A 22,696-nucleotide genomic window follows, 5' to 3' on the forward strand; every position below is an offset into this window, starting at 1 on the left:
GGAGATGGAGAGAGGGAGAGGGAGAAGGAGGGAGAGGGAGAGAGAGAGGGAGATGGAGGGGGAGAGAGAGAGGGAGAGGGAGAGAGAGAAAGGGAGAGAGAGAGAGAGAAGGAGAGGGAGAGAGAGAGGGAGAGAGGGAGAGAGAGAGAGAGACTACAATCAGACAGACTGGTATTAACAGAGTGGTATGTGGTTCACAAAAATGCAACCGAGATACAAAGAACTGTTTGTGAGAAGTTAGTTATTGTCTCAGACCTCCCTGACATAGTCACATCAAAATCATGTCTCACTTCCTTACATGAACACAGTGGGTAACAACATCCTGTTTCTGGTGTCACAGTGGGTAACAACATCCTGTTTCTGGTGTCACAGTGGGTAACAACATCCTGTTTCTGGTGTCACAGTGGGTAACAACATCCTGTTTCTGATGTCACGGTGGGTAACAACATCCTGTTTCTAATGTATTCTGGTGTCACAGTGGGTAACAACATCCTGTTTCTAATGTATTCTGGTGTCACAGTGGGTAACAACATCCTGTTTCTGGTGTCACAGTGGGTAACAACATCCTGTTTCTAATGTATTCTGGTGTCACAGTGGGTAACAACATCCTGTTTCTAATGTATTCTGGTGTCACAGTGGGTAACAACATCCTGTTTCTAATGTATTCTGGTGTCACAGTGTGTAACAACATCCTGTTTCTAATGTATTCTGGTGTCACAGTGGGTAACAACATCCTGTTTCTAATGTATTCTGGTGTCACAGTGGGTAACAACATCCTGTTTCTGGTGTCACAGTGGGTAACAACATCCTGTTTCTGGTGTCACAGTGGGTAACAACATCCTGTTTCTAATGTATTCTGGTGTCACAGTGGGTAACAACATCCTGTTTCTGGTGTCACAGTGGGTAACAACATCCTGTTTCTGGTGACACAGTGGGTAACAACATCCTGTTTCTAATGTAGTCTGGTGTCACAGTGGGTAACAACATCCTGTTTCTAATGTATTCTGGTGTCACAGTGGGTAACAACATCCTGTTTCTGGTGTCACAGTGGGTAACAACATCCTGTTTCTAATGTATTCTGGTGTCACAGTGGGTAACAACATCCTGTTTCTAATGTATTCTGGTGTCACAGTGGGTAACAACATCCTGTTTCTAATGTATTCTGGTGTCACAGTGGGTAACAACATCCTGTTTCTAATGTATTCTGGTGTCACAGTGGGTAACAACGTCCTGTTTCTAATGTATTCTGGTGTCACAGTGGGTAACAACATCCTGTTTCTGGTGTCACAGTGGGTAACAACGTCCTGTTTCTAATGTATTCTGGTGTCACAGTGGGTAACAACATCCTGTTTCTGGTGTCACAGTGGGTAACAACATCCTGTTTCTGGTATTACAGTGGGTAACAACATCCTGTTTCTGGTGAAACAGTGGGTAACAACATCCTGTTTCTAATGTATTCTGGTGACACAGTGGGTAACAACATCCTGTTTCTGGTGACACAGTGGGTAACAACATCCTGTTTCTGGTGACACAGTGGGTAACAACATCCTGTTTCTGGTGACACAGTGGGTAACAACATCCTGTTTCTGGTGACACAGTGGGTAACAACAAGAGAAATACAGATATGTTTCTGGTGTCAGGGTGTCTGGTGTCTGTGTGTCTGGGTGTCTGGTATCTGTGTGTCTGGGTGTCTGGTATCTGTGTGTCTGGTATCTGTGTGTCTGGTGTCTGTGTGTCTGGGTGTCTGGTGTCTGTGTGTCTGGTGTCTGTGTGTCTGGGTGCCTGGTATCTGTGTGTCTGGTGTCAGGGTGTCTGTGCGTCTGGTGTCTTTGTGTCTGGGTGTCTGGTATCTGTGTGTCTGGGTGTCTGGTATCTGTGTGTCTGGTATCTGTGTGTCTGGTGTCTGTGTGTCTGGTGTCTGTGTGTCTGGTGTCTGTGTGTCTGGGTGCCTGGTATCTGTGTGTCTGGTGTCAGGGTGTCTGTGCGTCTGGTGTCTTTGTGTTTGTGTGTCTGGTGTCTGTCTGTCTGGTGTCTGTGTGTCTGTGTGTCTGTGTGTCTGGTGTCTGTGTGTCTGGTGTCTGTGTGTCTGGTTTCTGGGTGTCTGTGTGTCTGGGTGTCTGTGTGTCTGGTGTCTGTGTGTCTGGGTGTCTGGTGTCAGGGTGTCCACCACATATCTACAACACAACATGTTCAATACCACCACATATCTACAACATGTTCAATACCACCACATATCTACAACACAACATGTTCAATACCACCACATATCTACAACATGTTCAATACCACCACATATCTACAACACAACATGTTCAATACCACCACATATCTACAACACAACATGTTCAATACCACCACATATCTACAACACAACATGTTCAATACCACCACATATCTACAACATGTTCAATACCACCACATATCTACAACACAACATGTTCAATACCACCACATATCTACAACATGTTCAATACCACCACATATCTACAACATGTTCAATACCACCACATATCTACAACACAACATGTTCAATACCACCACATATCTACAACACAACATGTTCAATACCACCACATATCCACAACATGTTCAATACCACCACATATCTACAACACAACATGTTCAATACCACCCCATATCTACAACACAACATGTTCAATACCACCACATATCTACAACACAACATGTTCAATACCACCACATATCTACAACATGTTCAATACCACCACATATCTACAACATGTTCAATACCACCACATATCTACAACACAACATGTTCAATACCACCACATATCTACAACATGTTCAATACCACCACATATCTACAACATGTTCAATACCACCACATATCTACAACATGTTCAATACCACCCTATATCTACAACATGTTCAATACCACCACATATCTACAACATGTTCAATACCACCACATATCTACAACACAACATGTTCAATACCACCCCATATCTACAACACAACATGTTCAATACCACCACATATCTACAACACAACATGTTCAATACCACCCCATATCTACAACACAACATGTTCAATGCCACCACATATCTACAACACAACATGTTCAATACCACCACATATCCACAACATGTTCAATACCACCCCATATCTACAACACAACATGTTCAATACCACCGTGTATCTACAACACAACATGTTCAATACCACCACATATCTACAACATGTTCAATACCACCACATATCTACAACATGTTCAATACCACCACATATCTACAACACAACATGTTCAATACCACCACATATCTACAACACAACATGTTCAATACCACCATACAACAATACCACCATGTGTGCGTATGCATGTGTCTGTTCCTTATTTACATTCGTTTTCAGAAGCTTTGTTTTGAGACTTGAAATTGAGCTCAGGTGCATCCTGTTTCCATTGATCATCCTTGAGATGTTTCTACAACTTGATTGGAGTCCACCTGTGGTCAATTCAATTGATTGGACATGATTTGGAAAGGCACACACCTGTCTATATAAGGTCCCACAGCTGACAGTGCATGTCAGAGCAAAAACCAAGCCGTGAGGTCGAAGGAATTGTCCGTAGAGCTTTGAGACAGGATGGTGTTGAGGCACAGATCTGGGGAAGGGTAGCAACACATTTCTGCAGCATTGAAGGTCCCCAAGAACACAGTGGCCTCCATCATTCTTAAATGGAAGAAGTTTGGAACCACCAAGACTCTTCCTAGAGCTGGTCGCCCAGCTAAACTGAGTAATCAGGGAGAAGGGCCTTGATCAGGGAGGTGACCAAGAATCCGATGGTCACTCTGACAGAGCTTCAGAGGTCCTCTGTGGAGATAGGAGAACCTTCCAGAATGACAACCATCTCTGCAGCACTCCACCAATCAGGCCTTTATGGTAGAGTGGCCAGACGGAAGCCACTCCTCAGTAAAAGGCACATGACAGCCCACTTTGAATTTGCCAAAAGGCACCTAAAGACTCTCAAACCATGAGAAGCAAGATTCTCTGGTCTGATGTAATCAAGATTGAACTCTTTGGCCTGAATGCCTAGCTTCACGTCTGGAGGAAACCTGGCACCATCCCTACGGTGAAGCATGGTGGTGGCAGCATCATGCTGTGGGGACTGGGAGACTAGTCAGAATTGAGGGAAATATGAAGGTAGAAAAGTACAGAGAGATCCTTGATGAAAACGTGATGATTTATGTAGTACCTGCTCCAGAGCGTTCAGGACCTCCGACTGGGGCGAAGGTTCACCTTCCAACAGGACAACGACACTAAGCACACAGCCAAGATAAAACAGGAGTGGCTTCGGGACAAGTCTCTGAATGTACTTAACTGGCCCAGCCAGAACCCGGACTTGAATCCGATCAAACATCTCTGGAGAAAATACCTTTGCAGCAAAGAATGGGATAAACTCCCCAAATACATTTGTGCCAAGCTTGTAGCGTCATACCGAAGAAGAAGACTCCAGGTTGTAATCGCTGCCAAAGGTGCTTCAACAAAGTACTGAGTAAAGGGTCTGAATACTGATGGAAATGTGATACTTCATTAAAAAAAATTATTATTAGCAAGAATTTATAAAAACCTGTTTTTGCTTTGTCATTATGGGGTATTGTGTGTAAAGTAATGAGAAAAAAAACTATTTCATGAATTTTAGAATAAGTCTATAATGTAACAAAATGTGGGAAAAGTCGTGGGGTCTGAATACTTTCTGTGTTTGTATGAAGAGCCTCTTATCAGGACTGCGTTCCCCACAAGCCCCTGCTTCAAAGACATGGAAAGGAAGAGAGGAAGGGCCCAGTGACCTAACACCACCTTAGCTTTAATACACTGTTCCACCTCTCTCTCTCTCTCTCTCTCTCCCCCTCTCCCTCTCTTCCTCCCTCTTCCTCCAAGATCTCTCACACACTCCCTTTCTCTCCCCTAACTATCTCTCACTTCCTCCCTCTCTCTGATCCTCTCCCTCTCTCTCTTCCTCTCCCTCTCTTCCTCCGAGTTCTCTCACACTTCCTCCCTCTTTCTATTTTTACTTTCTCTCTCACTTCCTCCCTCTCTCTCTCTCTCTCTGAATTCTCTATTTACATTTCTTCAATCTGCAGTGCACCAGGTGCTGAAAATATCCATCTCATTAATTGTCTCTCACCCTGGAGGAGAAAGGGCATCGAACACACACACACACACACACACACACACACACACACACACACACACACACACACACACACACACACACACACACACACACACAAACATACATATATACACACATACACACACACACACACACACACAGCGCAGCTTCAAGGTACATATTGGTCAGAATCAATGAACAAAACCATGAGACTGATCTGAACTGAGAAACATGGTGATGTAGTAAACACTACAGGACACATGGTGATGTAGTAAACACTACAGGACTAGAGACACATGGTGATGTAGTAAACACTACAGGACTAGAGACACATGGTGATGTAGTAAACACTACAGGACACATGGTGATGTAGTAAACACTACAGGACTAGAGACACATGGTGATGTAGTAAACACTACAGGACACATGGTGATGTAGTAAACACTACAGAGACACATGTTGATGTAGTAAACACTACAGGACACATGGTGATGTAGTAAACACTACAGAGACACATGGTGATGTAGTAAACACTACAGAGACACATGGTGATGTAGTAAACACTACAGAGACACATGGTGATGTAGTAAACACTACAGAGACACATGGTGATGTAGTAAACACTACAGGACACATGGTGATGTAGTAAACACTACAGGACACATGGTGATGTAGTAAACACTACAGGACACATGGTGATGTATTAAACACTACAGAGACAAATGGTGATGTAGTAAACACTACAGGACACATGGTGATGTAGTAAACACTACAGAGACACATGGTGATGTAGTAAACACTACAGGACACATGGTGATGTAGTAAACACTACAAGACACATGGTGATGTAGTAAACACTACAGAGACACATGGTGATGTAGTAAACACTACAGAGACACATGGTGATATAGTAAACACTACAGGACCAGAGACACATGGTGATGTAGTAAACACTACAGAGACACATGGTGATGTAGTAAACACTACAGAGACACGTGGTGATGTAGTAAACACTACAGGACACATGGTGATGTAGTAAATACTACAGAGACACATGGTGATGTAGTAAACACTACAGGACACATGGTGATGTAGTAAACACTACAGGACTATAGACACATGGTGATGTAATAAACACTACAGAGACACATGGTGATGTAGTAAACACTACAGAGACACATGGTGATGTAGTAAACACTACAGAGACACATGGTGATGTAGTAAACACTACAGGACACATGGTGATGTAGTAAACACTACAGAGACACATGGTGATGTAGTAAACACTACAGAGACATATGGTGATGTAGTAAACACTACAGAGACACATGGTGATGTAGTAAACACTACAGAGACACATGGTGATGTAGTAAACACTACAGAGACACATGGTGATGTAGTAAACACTACAGGACACATGGTGATGTAGTAAACAGTACAGGGACACATGGTGATGTAGTAAAAACTACAGGACACATGGTGATGTAGTAAACACTACAGAGACACATGGTGATGTAGTAAACACTACAGGACACATGGTGATGTAGTAAACACTACAGAGACACATGGTGATGTAGTAAACACTACAGGACACATGGTGATGTAGTAAACACTACAGAGACACATGGTGATGTAGTAAACACTACAGGACACATGGTGATGTAGTAAACACTACAGGACACATGGTGATGTAGTAAACACTACAGAGACACATGGTGATGTAGTAAACACTACATAGACACATGGTGATGTAGTAAACACTACAGAGACACATGGTGATGTAGTAAACACTACATAGACACATGGTGATGTAGTAAACACTACAGGACCAGAGACACATGGTGATGTAGTAAACACTACAGAGACACATGGTGATGTAGTAAACACTACAGAGACACGTGGTGATGTAGTAAACACTACAGGACACATGGTGATGTAGTAAATACTACAGAGACACATGGTGATGTAGTAAACACTACAGGACACATGGTGATGTAGTAAACACTACAGGACTATAGACACATGGTGATGTAATAAACACTACAGAGACACATGGTGATGTAGTAAACACTACAGAGACACATGGTGATGTAGTAAACACTACAGAGACACATGGTGATGTAGTAAACACTACAGGACACATGGTGATGTAGTAAACACTACAGAGACACATGGTGATGTAGTAAACACTACAGGACACATGGTGATGTAGTAAACACTACAGAGACACATGGTGATGTAGTAAACACTACAGAGACACATGGTGATGTAGTAAACACTACAGGACCAGAGACACATGGTGATGTAGTAAACACTACAGAGACACATGGTGATGTAGTAAACACTACAGAGACACGTGGTGATGTAGTAAACACTACAGGACACATGGTGATGTAGTAGATACTACAGAGACACATGGTGATGTAGTAAACACTACAGGACACATGGTGATGTAGTAAACAATACAGGACTATAGACACATGGTGATGTAATAAACACTACAGAGACACATGGTGATGTAGTAAACACTACAGAGACACATGGTGATGTAGTAAACACTACAGAGACACATGGTGATGTAGTAAACACTACAGGACACATGGTGATGTAGTAAACACTACAGAGACATATGGTGATGTAGTAAACACTACAGAGACACATGGTGATGTAGTAAACACTACAGAGACACATGGTGATGTAGTAAACACTACAGAGACACATGGTGATGTAGTAAACACTACAGAGACACATGGTGATGTAGTAAACACTACAGGACACATGGTGATGTAGTAAACAGTACAGAGACACATGGTGATGTAGTAAACAGTACAGGACACATGGTGATGTAGTAAACACTACAGAGACACATGGTGATGTAGTAAACACTACAGGACACATGGTGATGTAGTAAACACTACAGGACACATGGTGATGTAGTAAACAGTACAGAGACACATGGTGATGTAGTAAACACTACAGGACACATGGTGATGTAGTAAACACTACAGAGACACATGGTGATGTAGTAAACACTACAGGACACATGGTGATGTAGTAAACACTACAGAGACACATGGTGATGTAGTAAACACTACAGGACACATGGTGATGTAGTAAACACTACAGAGACACATGGTGATGTAGTAAACACTACAGAGACATATGGTGATGTAGTAAACACTACAGAGACACATGGTGATGTAGTAAACACTACAGAGACACATGGTGATGTAATAAACACTACAGAGACACATGGTGATGTAGTAAACACTACAGAGACACATGGTGATGTAGTAAACACTACAGAGACACATGGTGATGTATTAAACACTACAGAGACACATGGTGATGTAGTAAACACTACAGGACCAGAGACACATGGTGATGTAGTAAACACTACAGAGACACATGGTGATGTAGTAAACACTACAGGACTAGAGACACATGGTGATGTAGTAAACACTACAGGACACATGGTGATGTAGTAAACACTACAGAGACACATGGTGATGTAGTAAACACTACAGGGCCAGAGACACATGGTGATGTAGTAAACACTACAGAGACACATGGTGATGTATTAAACACTACAGGACACATGGTGATGTAGTAAACACTACAGGACACATGGTGATGTAGTAAACACTACAGAGACACATGGTGATGTAGTAAACACTACAGAGACACATGGTGATGTAGTAAACACTACAGAGACACATGGTGATGTAGTAAACACTACAGGACTAGAGACACATGGTGATGTAGTAAACACTACAGAGACACATGGTGATGTAGTAAACACTACAGAGACACATGGTGATGTAGTAAACACTACAGAGACACATGGTGATGTAGTAAACACTACAGAGACACATGGTGATGTAGTAAACACTACAGAGACACATGGTGATGTAGTAAACACTACAGAGACACATGGTGATGTAGTAAACACTACAGAGACACATGGTGATGTAGTAAACACTACAGAGACACATGGTGATGTAGTAAATACTACAGAGACACATGGTGATGTAGTAAACACTACAGAGACACATGGTGATGTAGTAAACACTACAGAGACACATGGTGATGTAGTAAACACTACAGAGACACATGGTGATGTAGTAAACACTACAGGACACATGGTGATGTAATAAACACTACAGAGACACATGGTGATGTAGTAAACACTACAGGACACATGGTGATGTAGTAAACACTACAGGACACATGGTGATGTAGTAAACACTACAGAGACACATGGTGATGTAGTAAACACTACAGGACACATGGTGATGTAGTAAACACTACAGGACACATGGTGATGTAGTAAAAACTACAGAGACACATGGTGATGTAGTAAACACTACAGGACGCATGGTGATGTAGTAAACACTACAGAGACACATGGTGATGTAGTAAACACTACAGAGACACATGGTGATGTAGTAAACACTACAGGACCAGAGACACATGGTGATGTAGTAAACACTACAGAGACACATGGTGATGTAGTAAACACTACAGAGACACGTGGTGATGTAGTAAACACTACAGGACACATGGTGATGTAGTAAATACTACAGGACTATAGACACATGGTGATGTAATAAATACTACAGAGACACATGGTGATGTAGTAAACACTACAGAGACACATGGTGATGTAGTAAACACTACAGAGACACATGGTGATGTAGTAAACACTACAGGACACATGGTGATGTAGTAAACACTACAGAGACACATGGTGATGTAGTAAACACTACAGAGACATATGGTGATGTAGAAAACACTACAGAGACACATGGTGATGTAGTAAACACTACAGAGACACATGGTGATGTAATAAACACTACAGAGACACATGGTGATGTAGTAAACACTACAGAGACGCATGGTGATGTAGTAAACAGTACAGAGACACATGGTGATGTATTAAACACTACAGAGACACATGGTGATGTAGTAAACACTACAGGACCAGAGACACATGGTGATGTAGTAAACACTACAGAGACACATGGTGATGTAGTAAACACTACAGGACTAGAGACACATGGTGATGTAGTAAACACTACAGGACACATGGTGATGTAGTAAACACTACAGAGACACATGGTGATGTAGTAAACACTACAGAGACACATGGTGATGTAGTAAACACTACAGAGACACATGGTGATGTAGTAAACACTACAGGACTAGAGACACATGGTGATGTAGTAAACACTACAGAGACACATGGTGATGTAGTAAACACTACAGAGACACATGGTGATGTAGTAAACACTAAAGGACCAGAGACACATGTTGTTGTAGTAAACACTACAGGACACATGGTGATGTAGTAAACACTACAGAGACACATGGTGATGTAGTAAATACTACAGAGACACATGGTGATGTAGTAAATACTACAGAGACACATGGTGATGTAGTAAACACTACAGAGACACATGGTGATGTAGTAAACACTACAGAGACACATGGTGATGTAGTAAAAACTACAGAGACACATGGTGATGTAGTAAACACTACAGAGACACATGGTGATGTAGTAAACACTACAGAGACACATGGTGATGTAGTAAACACTACAGAGACACATGGTGATGTAGTAAACACTACAGAGACACATGGTGATGTAGTAAACACTACAGAGACACATGGTGATGTAGTAAACACTACAGAGACACATGGTGATGTAGTAAACACTACAGAGACACATGGTGATGTAGTAAACACTACAGAGACACATGGTGATGTAGTAAACACTACAGAGACACATGGTGATGTAGTAAACACTACAGAGACACATGGTGATGTAGTAAATACTACAGAGACACATGGTGATGTAGTAAACACTACAGAGACACATGGTGATGTAGTAAACACTACAGAGACACATGGTGATGTAGTAAACACTACAGAGACACATGGTGATGTAGTAAACACTACAGGACACATGGTGATGTAGTAAACACTACCGGACACATGGTGATGTAGTAAACACTACAGAGACACATGGTGATGTAGTAAACACTACAGAGACATATGGTGATGTAGTAAACACTACAGGACACATGGTGATGTAGTAAACACTACAGAGACATATGGTGATGTAGTAAACACTACAGAGACACATGGTGATGTAGTAAACACTACCGGACACATGGTGATGTAGTAAACACTACAGAGACAGAGACACATGGTGATGTAGTAAACACTACAGGACACATGGTGATGTAGTAAACACTACAGAGACACATGGTGATGTAGTAAACACTACAGAGACACATGGTGTTGTAGTAAACACTACAGGACACATGGTGATGTAGTAAACACTACAGGACTAGAGACACATGGTGATGTAGTAAACACTACAGGACCAGAGACACATGGTGATGTAGTAAACACTACAGGACACATGGTGATGTAGTAAACACTACAGAGACAGAGACACATGGTGATGTAGTAAACACTACAGGACACATGGTGATGTAGTAAACACTACAGAGACACATGGTGATGTAGTAAACACTACAGGACCAGAGACACATGGTGATGTAGTAAACACTACAGAGACACATGGTGATGTAGTAAACACTACAGAGACACATGGTGATGTAGTAAACACTACAGGACACATGGTGATGTAGTAAATACTACAGAGACACATGGTGATGTAGTAAATACTACAGAGACACATGGTGATGTAGTAAACACTACAGAGACACATGGTGATGTAGTAAACACTACAGAGACACATGGTGATGTAGTAAACACTACAGAGACACATGGTGATGTAGTAAACACTACAGAGACACATGGTGATGTAGTAAACACTACAGAGACACATGGTGATGTAGTAAATACTACAGAGACACATGGTGATGTAGTAAATACTACAGAGACACATGGTGATGTAGTAAACACTACAGAGACACATGGTGATGTAGTAAACACTACAGAGACACATGGTGATGTAGTAAACACTACAGAGACACATGGTGATGTAGTAAACACTACAGAGACACATGGTGATGTAGTAAACACTACAGAGACACATGGTGATGTAGTAAACACTACAGGACACATGGTGATGTAGTAAACACTACCGGACACATGGTGATGTAGTAAACACTACAGAGACACATGGTGATGTAGTAAACACTACAGAGACATATGGTGATGTAGTAAACACTACAGGACACATGGTGATGTAGTAAACACTACAGAGACATATGGTGATGTAGTAAACACTACAGGACACATGGTGATGTAGTAAACACTACCGGACACATGGTGATGTAGTAAACACTACAGAGACAGAGACACATGGTGATGTAGTAAACACTACAGGACACATGGTGATGTAGTAAACACTACAGAGACACATGGTGATGTAGTAAACACTACAGAGACACATGGTGTTGTAGTAAACACTACAGGACACATGGTGATGTAGTAAACACTACAGGACTAGAGACACATGGTGATGTAGTAAACACTACAGGACCAGAGACACATGGTGATGTAGTAAACACTACAGGACACATGGTGATGTAGTAAACACTACAGAGACAGAGACACATGGTGATGTAGTAAACACTACAGGACACATGGTGATGTAGTAAACACTACAGAGACACATGGTGATGTAGTAAACACTACAGGACACATGGTGATGTAGTAAACACTACAGGACCAGAGACACATGGTGATGTAGTAAACACTACAGAGACACATGGTGATGTAGTAAACACTACAGAGACACATGGTGATGTAGTAAACACTACAGGACTAGAGACACATGGTGATGTAGTAAACACTACAGGACCAGAGACACATGGTGATGTAGTAAACACTACAGGACCAGAGACACATGGTGATGTAGTAAACACTACAGGACCAGAGACACATGGTGATGTAGTAAACACTACAGAGACACATGGTGATGTAGTAAACACTACAGGACACATGGTGATGTAGTAAACAGTACAGAGACACATGGTGATGTAGTAAACACTACAGGACACATGGTGATGTAGTAAACACTACAGAGACACATGGTGATGTAGTAAACACTACAGAGACACATGGTGATGTAGTAAACACTACAGAGACACATGGTGATGTAGTAAACACTACAGGACACATGGTGATGTAGTAAACACTACAGAGACACATGGTGATGTAGTAAACACTACAGAGACACATGGTGATGTAGTAAACACTACAGGACACATGGTGATGTAGTAAACACTACAGGACTAGAGACACATGGTGATGTAGTAAACACTACAGAGACACATGGTGATGTAGTAAACACTACAGGACACATGGTGATGTAGTAAACACTACAGGACTAGAGACACATGGTGATGTAGTAAACACTACAGGACACATGGTGATGTAGTAAACACTACAGGACACATGGTGATGTAGTAAACACTACAGAGAGACATGGTGATGTAGTAAACACTACAGAGACACATGGTGATGTAGTAAACACTACAGTAGGACAGAGGGGACAGTGATAGTTAATATATGACCACAGAAAGGACAGTGATAGTTAATATATGACCACAGAGAGGACAGTGATAGTTAATATATGACCACAGAGAGGACAGTGATAGTTAATATATGACCACAGAGAGGACAGTGATAGGTAATATATGACAACAGAGAGGACAGTGATAGTTAATAATATATGACAACAGAGACCACAGAGAGAACAGTGATATTTATTCATCATTTATAAGGTGATTTTTACTCTGATGATCAGCTCACCTGTAAAGCAGAGATGCTAGAGGACTTCCAATGAAAACACCAGGTTCTAACTTTGAACACAACGGCTGTCAGCATCCTGTCTCTGCTTCAGTTACGGTCTACAATTTGCAGATAAAGAAAACAGCCCTTTGTGGAGGTAAGAGGTTGCCTCCTAATAAGGTAGGAACAAGCCTCTCTATATCTGCTCCTGTAGGAAGGAGGAGGAAGGAGAGGAGGAGGAGGGAAAGGAGGGGGGGGGGGGGGTTAGGAGGCCTCTTTAGTGTGACAGGTAAAGAGAGGGAACAAACTACAGGTCTACACCCACTCTCTCTCCACACACACACACACAGACACACACACACAGACACAGACACACACCACTCTGTAGCTCCATAATGATCCCTTCAGTTCACACCTCCACCTCTGGAACCAGGGGCCCCATGGGACTGGAGAGAAGAAGGAGGGGGAGGGAGGAGGGGGAGGAGGAGGGAGGAGGATGGGGGGGGAAGGGGGAGGGAGGAGGAGGGGGGGGGGGGGAGAAGGAGGAGGGGGATGGAGGGGGAGGAGGAGGGAGGAGAAGGAGGAGGAGGAGGGAGGAGGGGGAGGAGGAGGAGGAGGAGGATGGAGGAGGGGGAGGAGAAGGATGAGGGAGGAGGAGGTGGAGGGAGGAGGGGGAGGAGGAGGGGGAGGAGAAGGAGGAGGGAGGAGGGGGAGGAAGGTGAGGAGGGGAGGGGATGGGGGCGTGGCAGCAGCCTCCTGAGGTAGCAGAGGAAGGAAGATGTCTGCTCAGACAGAGATCGACCATAGTAGCTGAGTGGCTAATCATTACACTATAATAAACATATACAGAGGATTCATCTTTCAATGCGATATTGTCTTTGGGTTCTGCTTGTGTTTCCTCTGATATTAAGTTTCAATACAGTCACCTGTAGACGTATTCAAATATCTGTGTTGTTTTTCCTGGTAATCATTTGACTTACACTAACATTACTGAGGCTCTATCGGCAAAATGCCAACTCTGTGGGCTGGCTCGTAGCCAGACGACCCTCTGCTCTGTATCTGTGGGCTGGCTCGTAGCCAGACTATCCTCTGCTCTGTGGGCTGTGGGCTGGCTTTAAGCCAGACGACCCTCTGCTCTGCTCTGTGGGCTGGCTCGTAGCCAGACTATCCTCTGCTCTGTAGGCTGGCTCGTAGCCAGACTATCCTCTGCTCTGTATCTGTGGGCTGGCTCGTATCCAGACGACCCTCTGCTCTGTGTCTGTGGGCTGGCTTGTGGCCAGATGACCCTCTGCTCTGTGTCTGTGGGCTGGCTCGTAGCCAGACGACCCTCTGCTCTGTGTCTGTGGGCTGGCTCGTAGCCAGACGACCCTCTGCTCTGTGTCTGTGGGCTGGCTCGTAGCCAGACTATCCTCTGCTCTGTGGGCTGGATCGTAGCCAGATGATCTTCTGCTCTGTGTCTGTGAGCTGGCTCGTAGCCAGACGACCCTCTGCTCTGTGTCTGTGGGCTGGCTTGTGGCCAGATGACCCTCTGCTCTGTGTCTGTGGGCTGGCTCGTAGCCAGACGACCCTCTGCTCTGTGTCTGTGGGCTGGCTCGTAGCCAGACGACCCTCTGCTCTGTGTCTGTGGGCTGGCTCGTAGCCAGACGACCCTCTGCTCTGTGTCTGTGGGCTGGCTCGTAGCCAGACTATTCTCTGCTCTGTGTCTGTGGGCTGGCTCGTAGCCAGATGATCCTCTGCTCTGTGTCTGTGGGCTGGCTCGTAGCCAGACGACCCTCTGCTCTGTGTCTGTGGGCTGGCTTGTGGCCAGACGACCCTCTGCTCTGTGTCTGTGGGCTGGATCGTAGCCACACGACCCTCTGCTCTGTGTCTGTGGGCTGGCCCTGTTTTCATCTGCACTAGAGCAATACATTAAGGGATTGACGCTGGGCACGATGATGTAATGCAGATAGCCAGAGGGTCCGCTGTATCGATGCTGAGTTTTGGTGTGTGTGTGTGTGTGTGCGTGCGTGCAGTGTGTGCGTGTAGTGTGTGTGTGTGTGTGTGTGTGTGTGTGTTTGCACATAACACCATCAACAAACTACGACTATCATTTCTCAGTAGAAATCAATGAAAGCCCGTCATGGTACATGTTGCAGATGACCCACAACGACAGACACCATGGCAACGATGATCCATCTCTAGGGAAGCACACAACATTCCAATACTATTAACACCCACACTGTCCGGTTCTGGTTCTGCCTATAGAAGTAGCCGAACCATCACCTAACTCAGATGAGCATTAATAGTCTGTGTTAATAGATGAAGGAAATGAAGAACGGAGTCTGTGACCAAATGCAGGAGCACAACACGTGATTTAAAATGACGTGGTTTTGTAAAATATGACAAAGTTTTAGATCAATACAGAATATTATCCAACGGGAAACCAGTAGAGTATCAGAAAACATTCAAATTGAACAACAACAACAAAAAAGCATTATGTCTAAATAAGAGTACTGACCGACACAGACCGAAGCCAACCGTATTAATATCCATATGACCAGGAGAAGCCCCGGCGCTCCAATCCGATCCATCATTCCAGCAGCCCAGCTCCTTCTTCTGTCATCTTGGGGGTAATTTCCGTAACATCTGTAGCAATAGCCTCCGAATATTTTCCGTGACCTTTGCAGATGTCATGAACTCAAGTCCCCTCTCTGTATAAAAAAAAAAATATATAAACTAGGACGTGGGTAAATTGTGTTTGTAGCGCAAAAAGAAGAAGCTCTTCATACGCTACTCAGAGGCAGCCCACTAGGACAATGTGATACAGGGAAAAGAGGAGATGTGATCGTACATCGTCGGTCTCTGCTTCAATGGCTCGTTTGGTTTCCGCGTTGATTTATATCCTAAAGGAAGGGAAAAGTCTCTGCGTTTGTGAGACAGAAAGAGAAAGGCACGTCGGCAGTGCACTTACGACACAGTCCCGTCCTTTATTTCGGGTTGGACTGTTCGGTGTTTATAGCTGTTATTTATTCTCCGTCCACAGCCGACTATTTTCATCTCCCTTTAGGCACTATCCTGTGCATGAAAGTGGACAATGGTGCAGTGATCATTTACCGTGCAGTTAGTTACGCGTTGTCTGTCCTATTTAAGTTAAACCCAAATCCTAGTTTTTGCGGTCGCTGCAGTTTGGTATGCCGAGCAGATCCTTCTTTGAATTGAATAATGTTTTTTTCCCCCATCCCGTGCAGGGAGGTCTTCATTGAATACGTCGTTATAATGTTGTCGTCCAATCCTGACCCCGAAAGGCCGGATGGTGCTATTGCATATTCGCACCAGTGATTCTATTAAAATAAAACAATAAAATACATTTGTATTTGTCACATGCGCCTAATAAAACAGGTGTAGACCTCACAGTGTAATGCTTACTGACAAGTCCTTAACTGACAATGAGGTTGTTTTTTTTTTTTAAATGACAGTTAAGAAAATATTTACTAGATAAACACAATAAAAGAACAACCAGGAGAATATACACAGGGGGTACAGGTACCGAGGTGGTGCAGGTTAGTCGAGGTAATTGAGGTAATATGTACATGTAGGTAAGGGGTAGAGACTAAGCGTATGTAACGGATGTGAAACGGTTAGCTAGTTAGCGGTGGTGCGCGCTAAATTGCGTTTCAAATCGGTAACGATGCTTCGAGCGGGACTGTTGACGTGTGCAGAGCGTCCCAGGTTCGCGCTCAGGTCGGAGCGAGGGAACGGTCTAAAGTTATACTGTTACACATAGATAATAAACAGTGAATGGCAGCAGTGGGGGGAAATAAATGCAAATAGTCCAGATAGACACTTGATTCAAGCAGTCCCGTTCAGCAGTCTTATGGTTTGAGAAAACAATCTATGACTGGGGTGGCTGGAGTCTTTGACAATGTTTTGGGTTTTCCTCTGACACATCCTGGTATAGAGGTCCTGGATGGCAGGAAGCTTGTCCCCGGTGATGTACTGGGCCGTTCCCACTACCATCTGTAGTGCCTTACGGTCGGTCGGATGCCGAGCATTTGCCATACCAGGCGGTGATGCACCCGGTCAGGATGCTCTTGATGGTGCAGCTGTAGAACCCTTTGAGGATCTGAGGACCCATAGTTTGTTAGTGATGTGGACACCGACGATCACTGTGGCTGTTTGCTTTGTAAAGAGACTTACTGTGGCTGTTTGCTTTGTAAAGAGACTTACTCTGACTGTTTGCTTTGTAAACACTCTGAGTCCTGCAGCTATAACGCTCTCCGTAGAAGTATTCAGTGTAATCGTTGGCCTAATGACCCTGGGACTAAACACCTCCCTCTGCAACTGGATCCTGGACTTCCTGACGGGCCGTCCCCCAGGTGGTAAGGGTAGGTAACTACACATCTGCACGCTGATCCTCAACACGGGGCCTCTCAGGGGGGCGTGCTCAGGGGGGCGCGCTCAGAGGGGCGTGCTCAGGGGGGCGCGCTCAGAGGGGCGCGCTCAGGGGGGCGTGCTCAGGGGGGCGCGCTCAGAGGGGCGTGCTCAGGGGGGCGTGCTCAGGGGGGGCGCGCTCAGAGGGGCGCGCTCAGGGGGGCGCGCTCAGGGGGGCGCGCTCAGAGGGGCGCGCTCAGGGGGGCGTGCTCAGGGGGTCGCGCTCAGAGGGGCGTGCTCAGGGGGGCGTGCTCAGAGGGGCGTGCTCAGAGGGACGCGCTCAGAGGGGCGTGCTCAGGGGGGTGCGCTCAGAGGGGCGTGCTCAGGGGGGCGCGCTCAGGGGGGCGCGCTCAGAGGGGCGCGCTCAGAGGGGCGCGCTCAGGGGGGCGCGCTCAGGGGGGCGCGCTCAGGGGGGCGTGCTCAGGGGGGCGTGCTCAGGGGGGCGTGCTCAGGGGGGCGTGCTCAGGGGGGCGTGCTCAGAGGGGCGTGCTCAGGGGGGCGTGCTCAGGGGGGCGTGCTCAGGGGGGCGTGCTCAGGGGGGGCGTGCTCAGGGGGGCGTGCTCAGGGGGGCGTGCTCAGAGGGGCGTGCTCAGGGGGGGCGTGCTCAGGGGGGCGTGCTCAGGGGGGCGTGCCCCTGTATATAGCCTCACTTTATTTGACTATTGCTGTTTAATTATTTTCCTTTTATTTTCTATTTTTTACTTAAAACGTATTTTTCTTAACTACTGTAACGGCTTTCTTTGGGTGAAGTAGAGTCGGACCAAAATGCGGCGTGTAGATTGCGATCCATGTTTATTAAACTGAAGCAACACGAATCTAAATACAAACACTACAAAAACAATAAACGTAACGAACACCGAAACAGCCTAATGCTGGTGCACAAACACACAGAACAAGGACACTAAGGACAATCACCCACGAAACACTCAAAGAATATGGCTGCCTAAATATGGTTCCCAATCAGAGACAACGATAAACACCTGCCTCTGATTGAGAACCACTTCAGACAGCCATAGACTTAACTAGAACACCCCACTAAGCTACAATCCCAATACCAACACACCACATACAAAAACCCATGCCACACCCTGGCCTGACCAAATAAATGAAGATAAACACAAAATACTTTGACCAGGGCGTGACAACTACATTGTTGGTTAAGGGCTTGTAAGTTAGCATTTCACTGTGAGGTCTACTACACCTGTTGTATTCAGCATTTCACTGTGAGGTCTACTACACCTGTTGTATTCAGCATTTCACTGTAAGGTCTACTACACCTGTTGTATTCAGCATTTCACTGTAAGGTCTACTACACCTGTTGTATTCAGCATTTCACTGTGAGGTCTCCTACACCTGTTGTATTCAGCATTTCACTGTGAGGCCTACTACACCTGTTGTATTCAGCATTTCACTGTGAGGTCTACTACACCTGTTGTATTCAGCATTTCACTGTAAGGTCTACTACACCTGTTGTATTCAGCATTTCACTGTGAGGTCTACTACACCTGTTGTATTCAGCATTTCACTGTAAGGTCTACTACACCTGTTGTAGTCAGCATTTCACTGTAAGGTCTACTACACCTGTTGTATTCAGCATTTCACTGTGAGGTCTACTACACCTGTTGTATTCAGCATTTCACTGTAAGGTCTACTACACCTGTTGTATTCAGCATTTCACTGTGAGGTCTACTACACCTGTTGTATTCAGCATTTCACTGTGAGGTCTACTACACCTGTTGTATTCAGCATATCACTGTAAGGTCTACTACACCTGTTGTATTCAGCATTTCACTGTAAGGTCTACTACACCTGTTGTATTCAGCATTTCACTGTGAGGTCTACTACACCTGTTGTATTCAGCATTTCACTGAGGTCTACTACACCTGTTGTATTCAGCATTTCACTGTAAGGTCTACTACACCTGTTGTATTCAGCATTTCACTGTAAGGTCTACTACACCTGTTGTATTCAGCATTTCACTGTGAGGTCTACTACACCTGTTGTATTCAGCATTTCACTGTGAGGTCTACTACACAATAATTTGAATGTAATACTATTTTGGTATTCGCCCTGTTTAACTTAAATTCGTTTGAATTAGTTACTAAAATGCTGGCCCCATGTAATTTTCTACAACATATCAGTATGGTTGGATTCCCGGAAGGCAGGGACGTATCCTCGTCGTCACCGTTGTCAAAGCTTGGAGCTCCTCGAGAAAAGGTGGTAGGTCCTTAATTAACAGAAACAAAAAGGCACTGCTGAGATTCGAACTCAGGATCTCCTGTTTACTAGACAGGCGCTTTAACCAACTAAGCCACAGCGCCGCCGAGTCGTGAAGGAAATAAAAGGGTAAAAGTCTTGCTGTTGGTAAAATGTGAAACAGGATAGGCACCATCCTCTCCATAGGTCGTTTTGTTCCCCTTCATCATATCACAATCAGGTTTTACCAGTTGAATATTGACACAAACATAATACTTTTTCGTATTACAACTTTTCTGAAATGTTTGAAATGTTTGATTAAAATATGCAAATGAGGCGATATAACGTTAAACATGCTATATTTGCATAACGCGCAAATAAATGTTTCTGGAAACTGGATGAAGTCAGACTAAAGATGTTAGTTTCATTTTAAGACACTCCAGGACCGGACTTGTCCAGAGCAGATAGCGGATAAATATATATTTGTTTAATATATATATTTATGTCTGTAAAATACTAGTCATGTAACGTTAAAATGGATTTTTGGCGCATTTTACCAACGAAAATGTTATTTAGAATAAAACAAATTAACAACCTATCAACAATTCCCTCTGGGCAAGTCTGGAAAATATATCTAAGTATAACCACACAACATGTGGTGAATGCAGATGGTTCTGAAGATGAGAAACACTAAGGGGGAGTCTGTGATGGCTTGTGGGAAGATATAAGGGAGTCTGACTATCGGGAAATGAATGTTGAAGAAAAGTACACTGAATTTAGACTACCAAACGCCTATTTAGGCCCAATCACCATCTATTCAGAGTAAGTTACTATAGATAGTTCAGTTTGAAACATTCTCTATGAAATGGGCTTTTACATTATGTGTAATTAATTGTATGTAGTGAGCTATTGGTGTATTTCCATTTTAAAGTGGTTTAAAAATGTGGATGATGGTAGTATGGGAAAATAAAGAAAATTGACATTTTCATGTTTACTTTTAGAAAATACTAATATCAATTGACCAAAATACCAACAAATTCCAAAATAGGTAGATGCAAAAATGTAATTTAAGCAAGTGGTGCCTGGCCTTTTAAAAAGAGTTCACAAAAGGCTCCGCTGAGATTCGAACTCAGGATCTCCTGTTTACTAGACAGGCGCTTTAACCAACTAAGCCACGGCGCCGGTGAATGTCCCGGTGAAAAAAGGCTTTATATTTCCATCATGTATATCTTAAGCTTCGTAATTTACATTTCATACGGTGTTGCGTCTTTAGTTAATTACTGAAGTGAGCTTCATTACAGAACATAAATTAAGCGATTATTGATCCCATAGTTTACATTTCAAACATTTACAAGCTCGGACAGTGGTGTTCGGTCATAACGTCGTCGCCCCAGACTCAACCTGTGTGTCAAATCAACATGTACTCGTGTCATGCTTCGTAAACACACAGGTGAGTAACAGTGAAATGCTTTACGGCCCTTCCCAACAATGCTGAGGAAGAAATCTAATTAAATACACACTGATCTGGGGTGTCGTGCTGCCGCAGCGCGGGCTCTTCCTCTTTCACTTTGACTCCAGAAAACACGGAGCTGGTTAAACCATTTATAGGAAATTAATTATGATGAATTCTAAATAAATTATATTTAATTACCACTAAAAATCTAAAATATAATGCAATCTGCGAACGTTACCAAGGTTAAGTTATTGCCGAGGTTTCTACCAGTTGATCTGCTGGGTCAGCCCCTATATTAACAGCAGGGTTCTACCAGTTGACCTGCTGGGTCAGCCCCTATATTAACAGCAGGGTTCTACCAGTTGACCTGCTGGGTCAGCCCCTATATTAACAGCAGGGTTCTACCAGTTGATCTGCTGGGTCAGTCCCTATATTAACAGCAGGGTTCTACCAGTGGATCTGCTGGGCCAGCCCCTATATTAACAGCAGGGTTCTACCAGTTGATCTGCTGGGTCAGCCCCAATATTAACAGCAGGGTTCTACCAGTTGATCTGCTGGGTCAGCCCCTATATTAACAGCAGGGTTCTACCAGTGGATCTGCTGGGCCAGCCCCTATATTAACAGCAGGGTTCTACCAGTTGATCTGCTGGGCCAGCCCCTATATTAACAGCAGGGTTCTACCAGTGGATCTGCTGGGCCAGCCCCTATATTAACAGCAGGGTTCTACC

At 44.1% G+C, this 22,696-nt stretch overlaps 1 protein-coding gene and 2 non-coding genes across 3 annotated transcripts in view; all 3 read right to left on the bottom strand.

Moving 5' to 3' along the window:
- The window catches only part of LOC139412271 (low-density lipoprotein receptor-related protein 3-like), a 71,459-nt gene extending 54,549 nt beyond the window's left edge, over positions 1 to 16,910 (bottom strand). The window contains exon 1 of the mRNA XM_071159112.1: positions 16,407 to 16,910. Within this exon, the coding sequence (XP_071015213.1) occupies positions 16,407 to 16,482 (76 nt within the window). The 5' untranslated portion in view covers positions 16,483 to 16,910. The remainder of the gene's footprint in view (positions 1 to 16,406) is intronic.
- A 3,656-nt stretch (positions 16,911 to 20,566) lies between these two features.
- trnat-agu (transfer RNA threonine (anticodon AGU)) lies at positions 20,567 to 20,640 on the bottom strand. Its single transcript has one exon. It is a non-coding gene; the product is annotated as a tRNA-Thr (tRNA).
- Positions 20,641 to 21,623: 983 nt separating this feature from the next.
- Positions 21,624 to 21,697, bottom strand: trnat-agu (transfer RNA threonine (anticodon AGU)). The gene has a single exon. It is a non-coding gene; the product is annotated as a tRNA-Thr (tRNA).
- Between the last annotated feature and the right edge of the window lie 999 nt (positions 21,698 to 22,696).

This window comes from Oncorhynchus clarkii, chromosome 6 (assembly GCF_045791955.1).
Source record: "Oncorhynchus clarkii lewisi isolate Uvic-CL-2024 chromosome 6, UVic_Ocla_1.0, whole genome shotgun sequence".
NCBI lineage: Eukaryota > Metazoa > Chordata > Actinopteri > Salmoniformes > Salmonidae > Oncorhynchus > Oncorhynchus clarkii.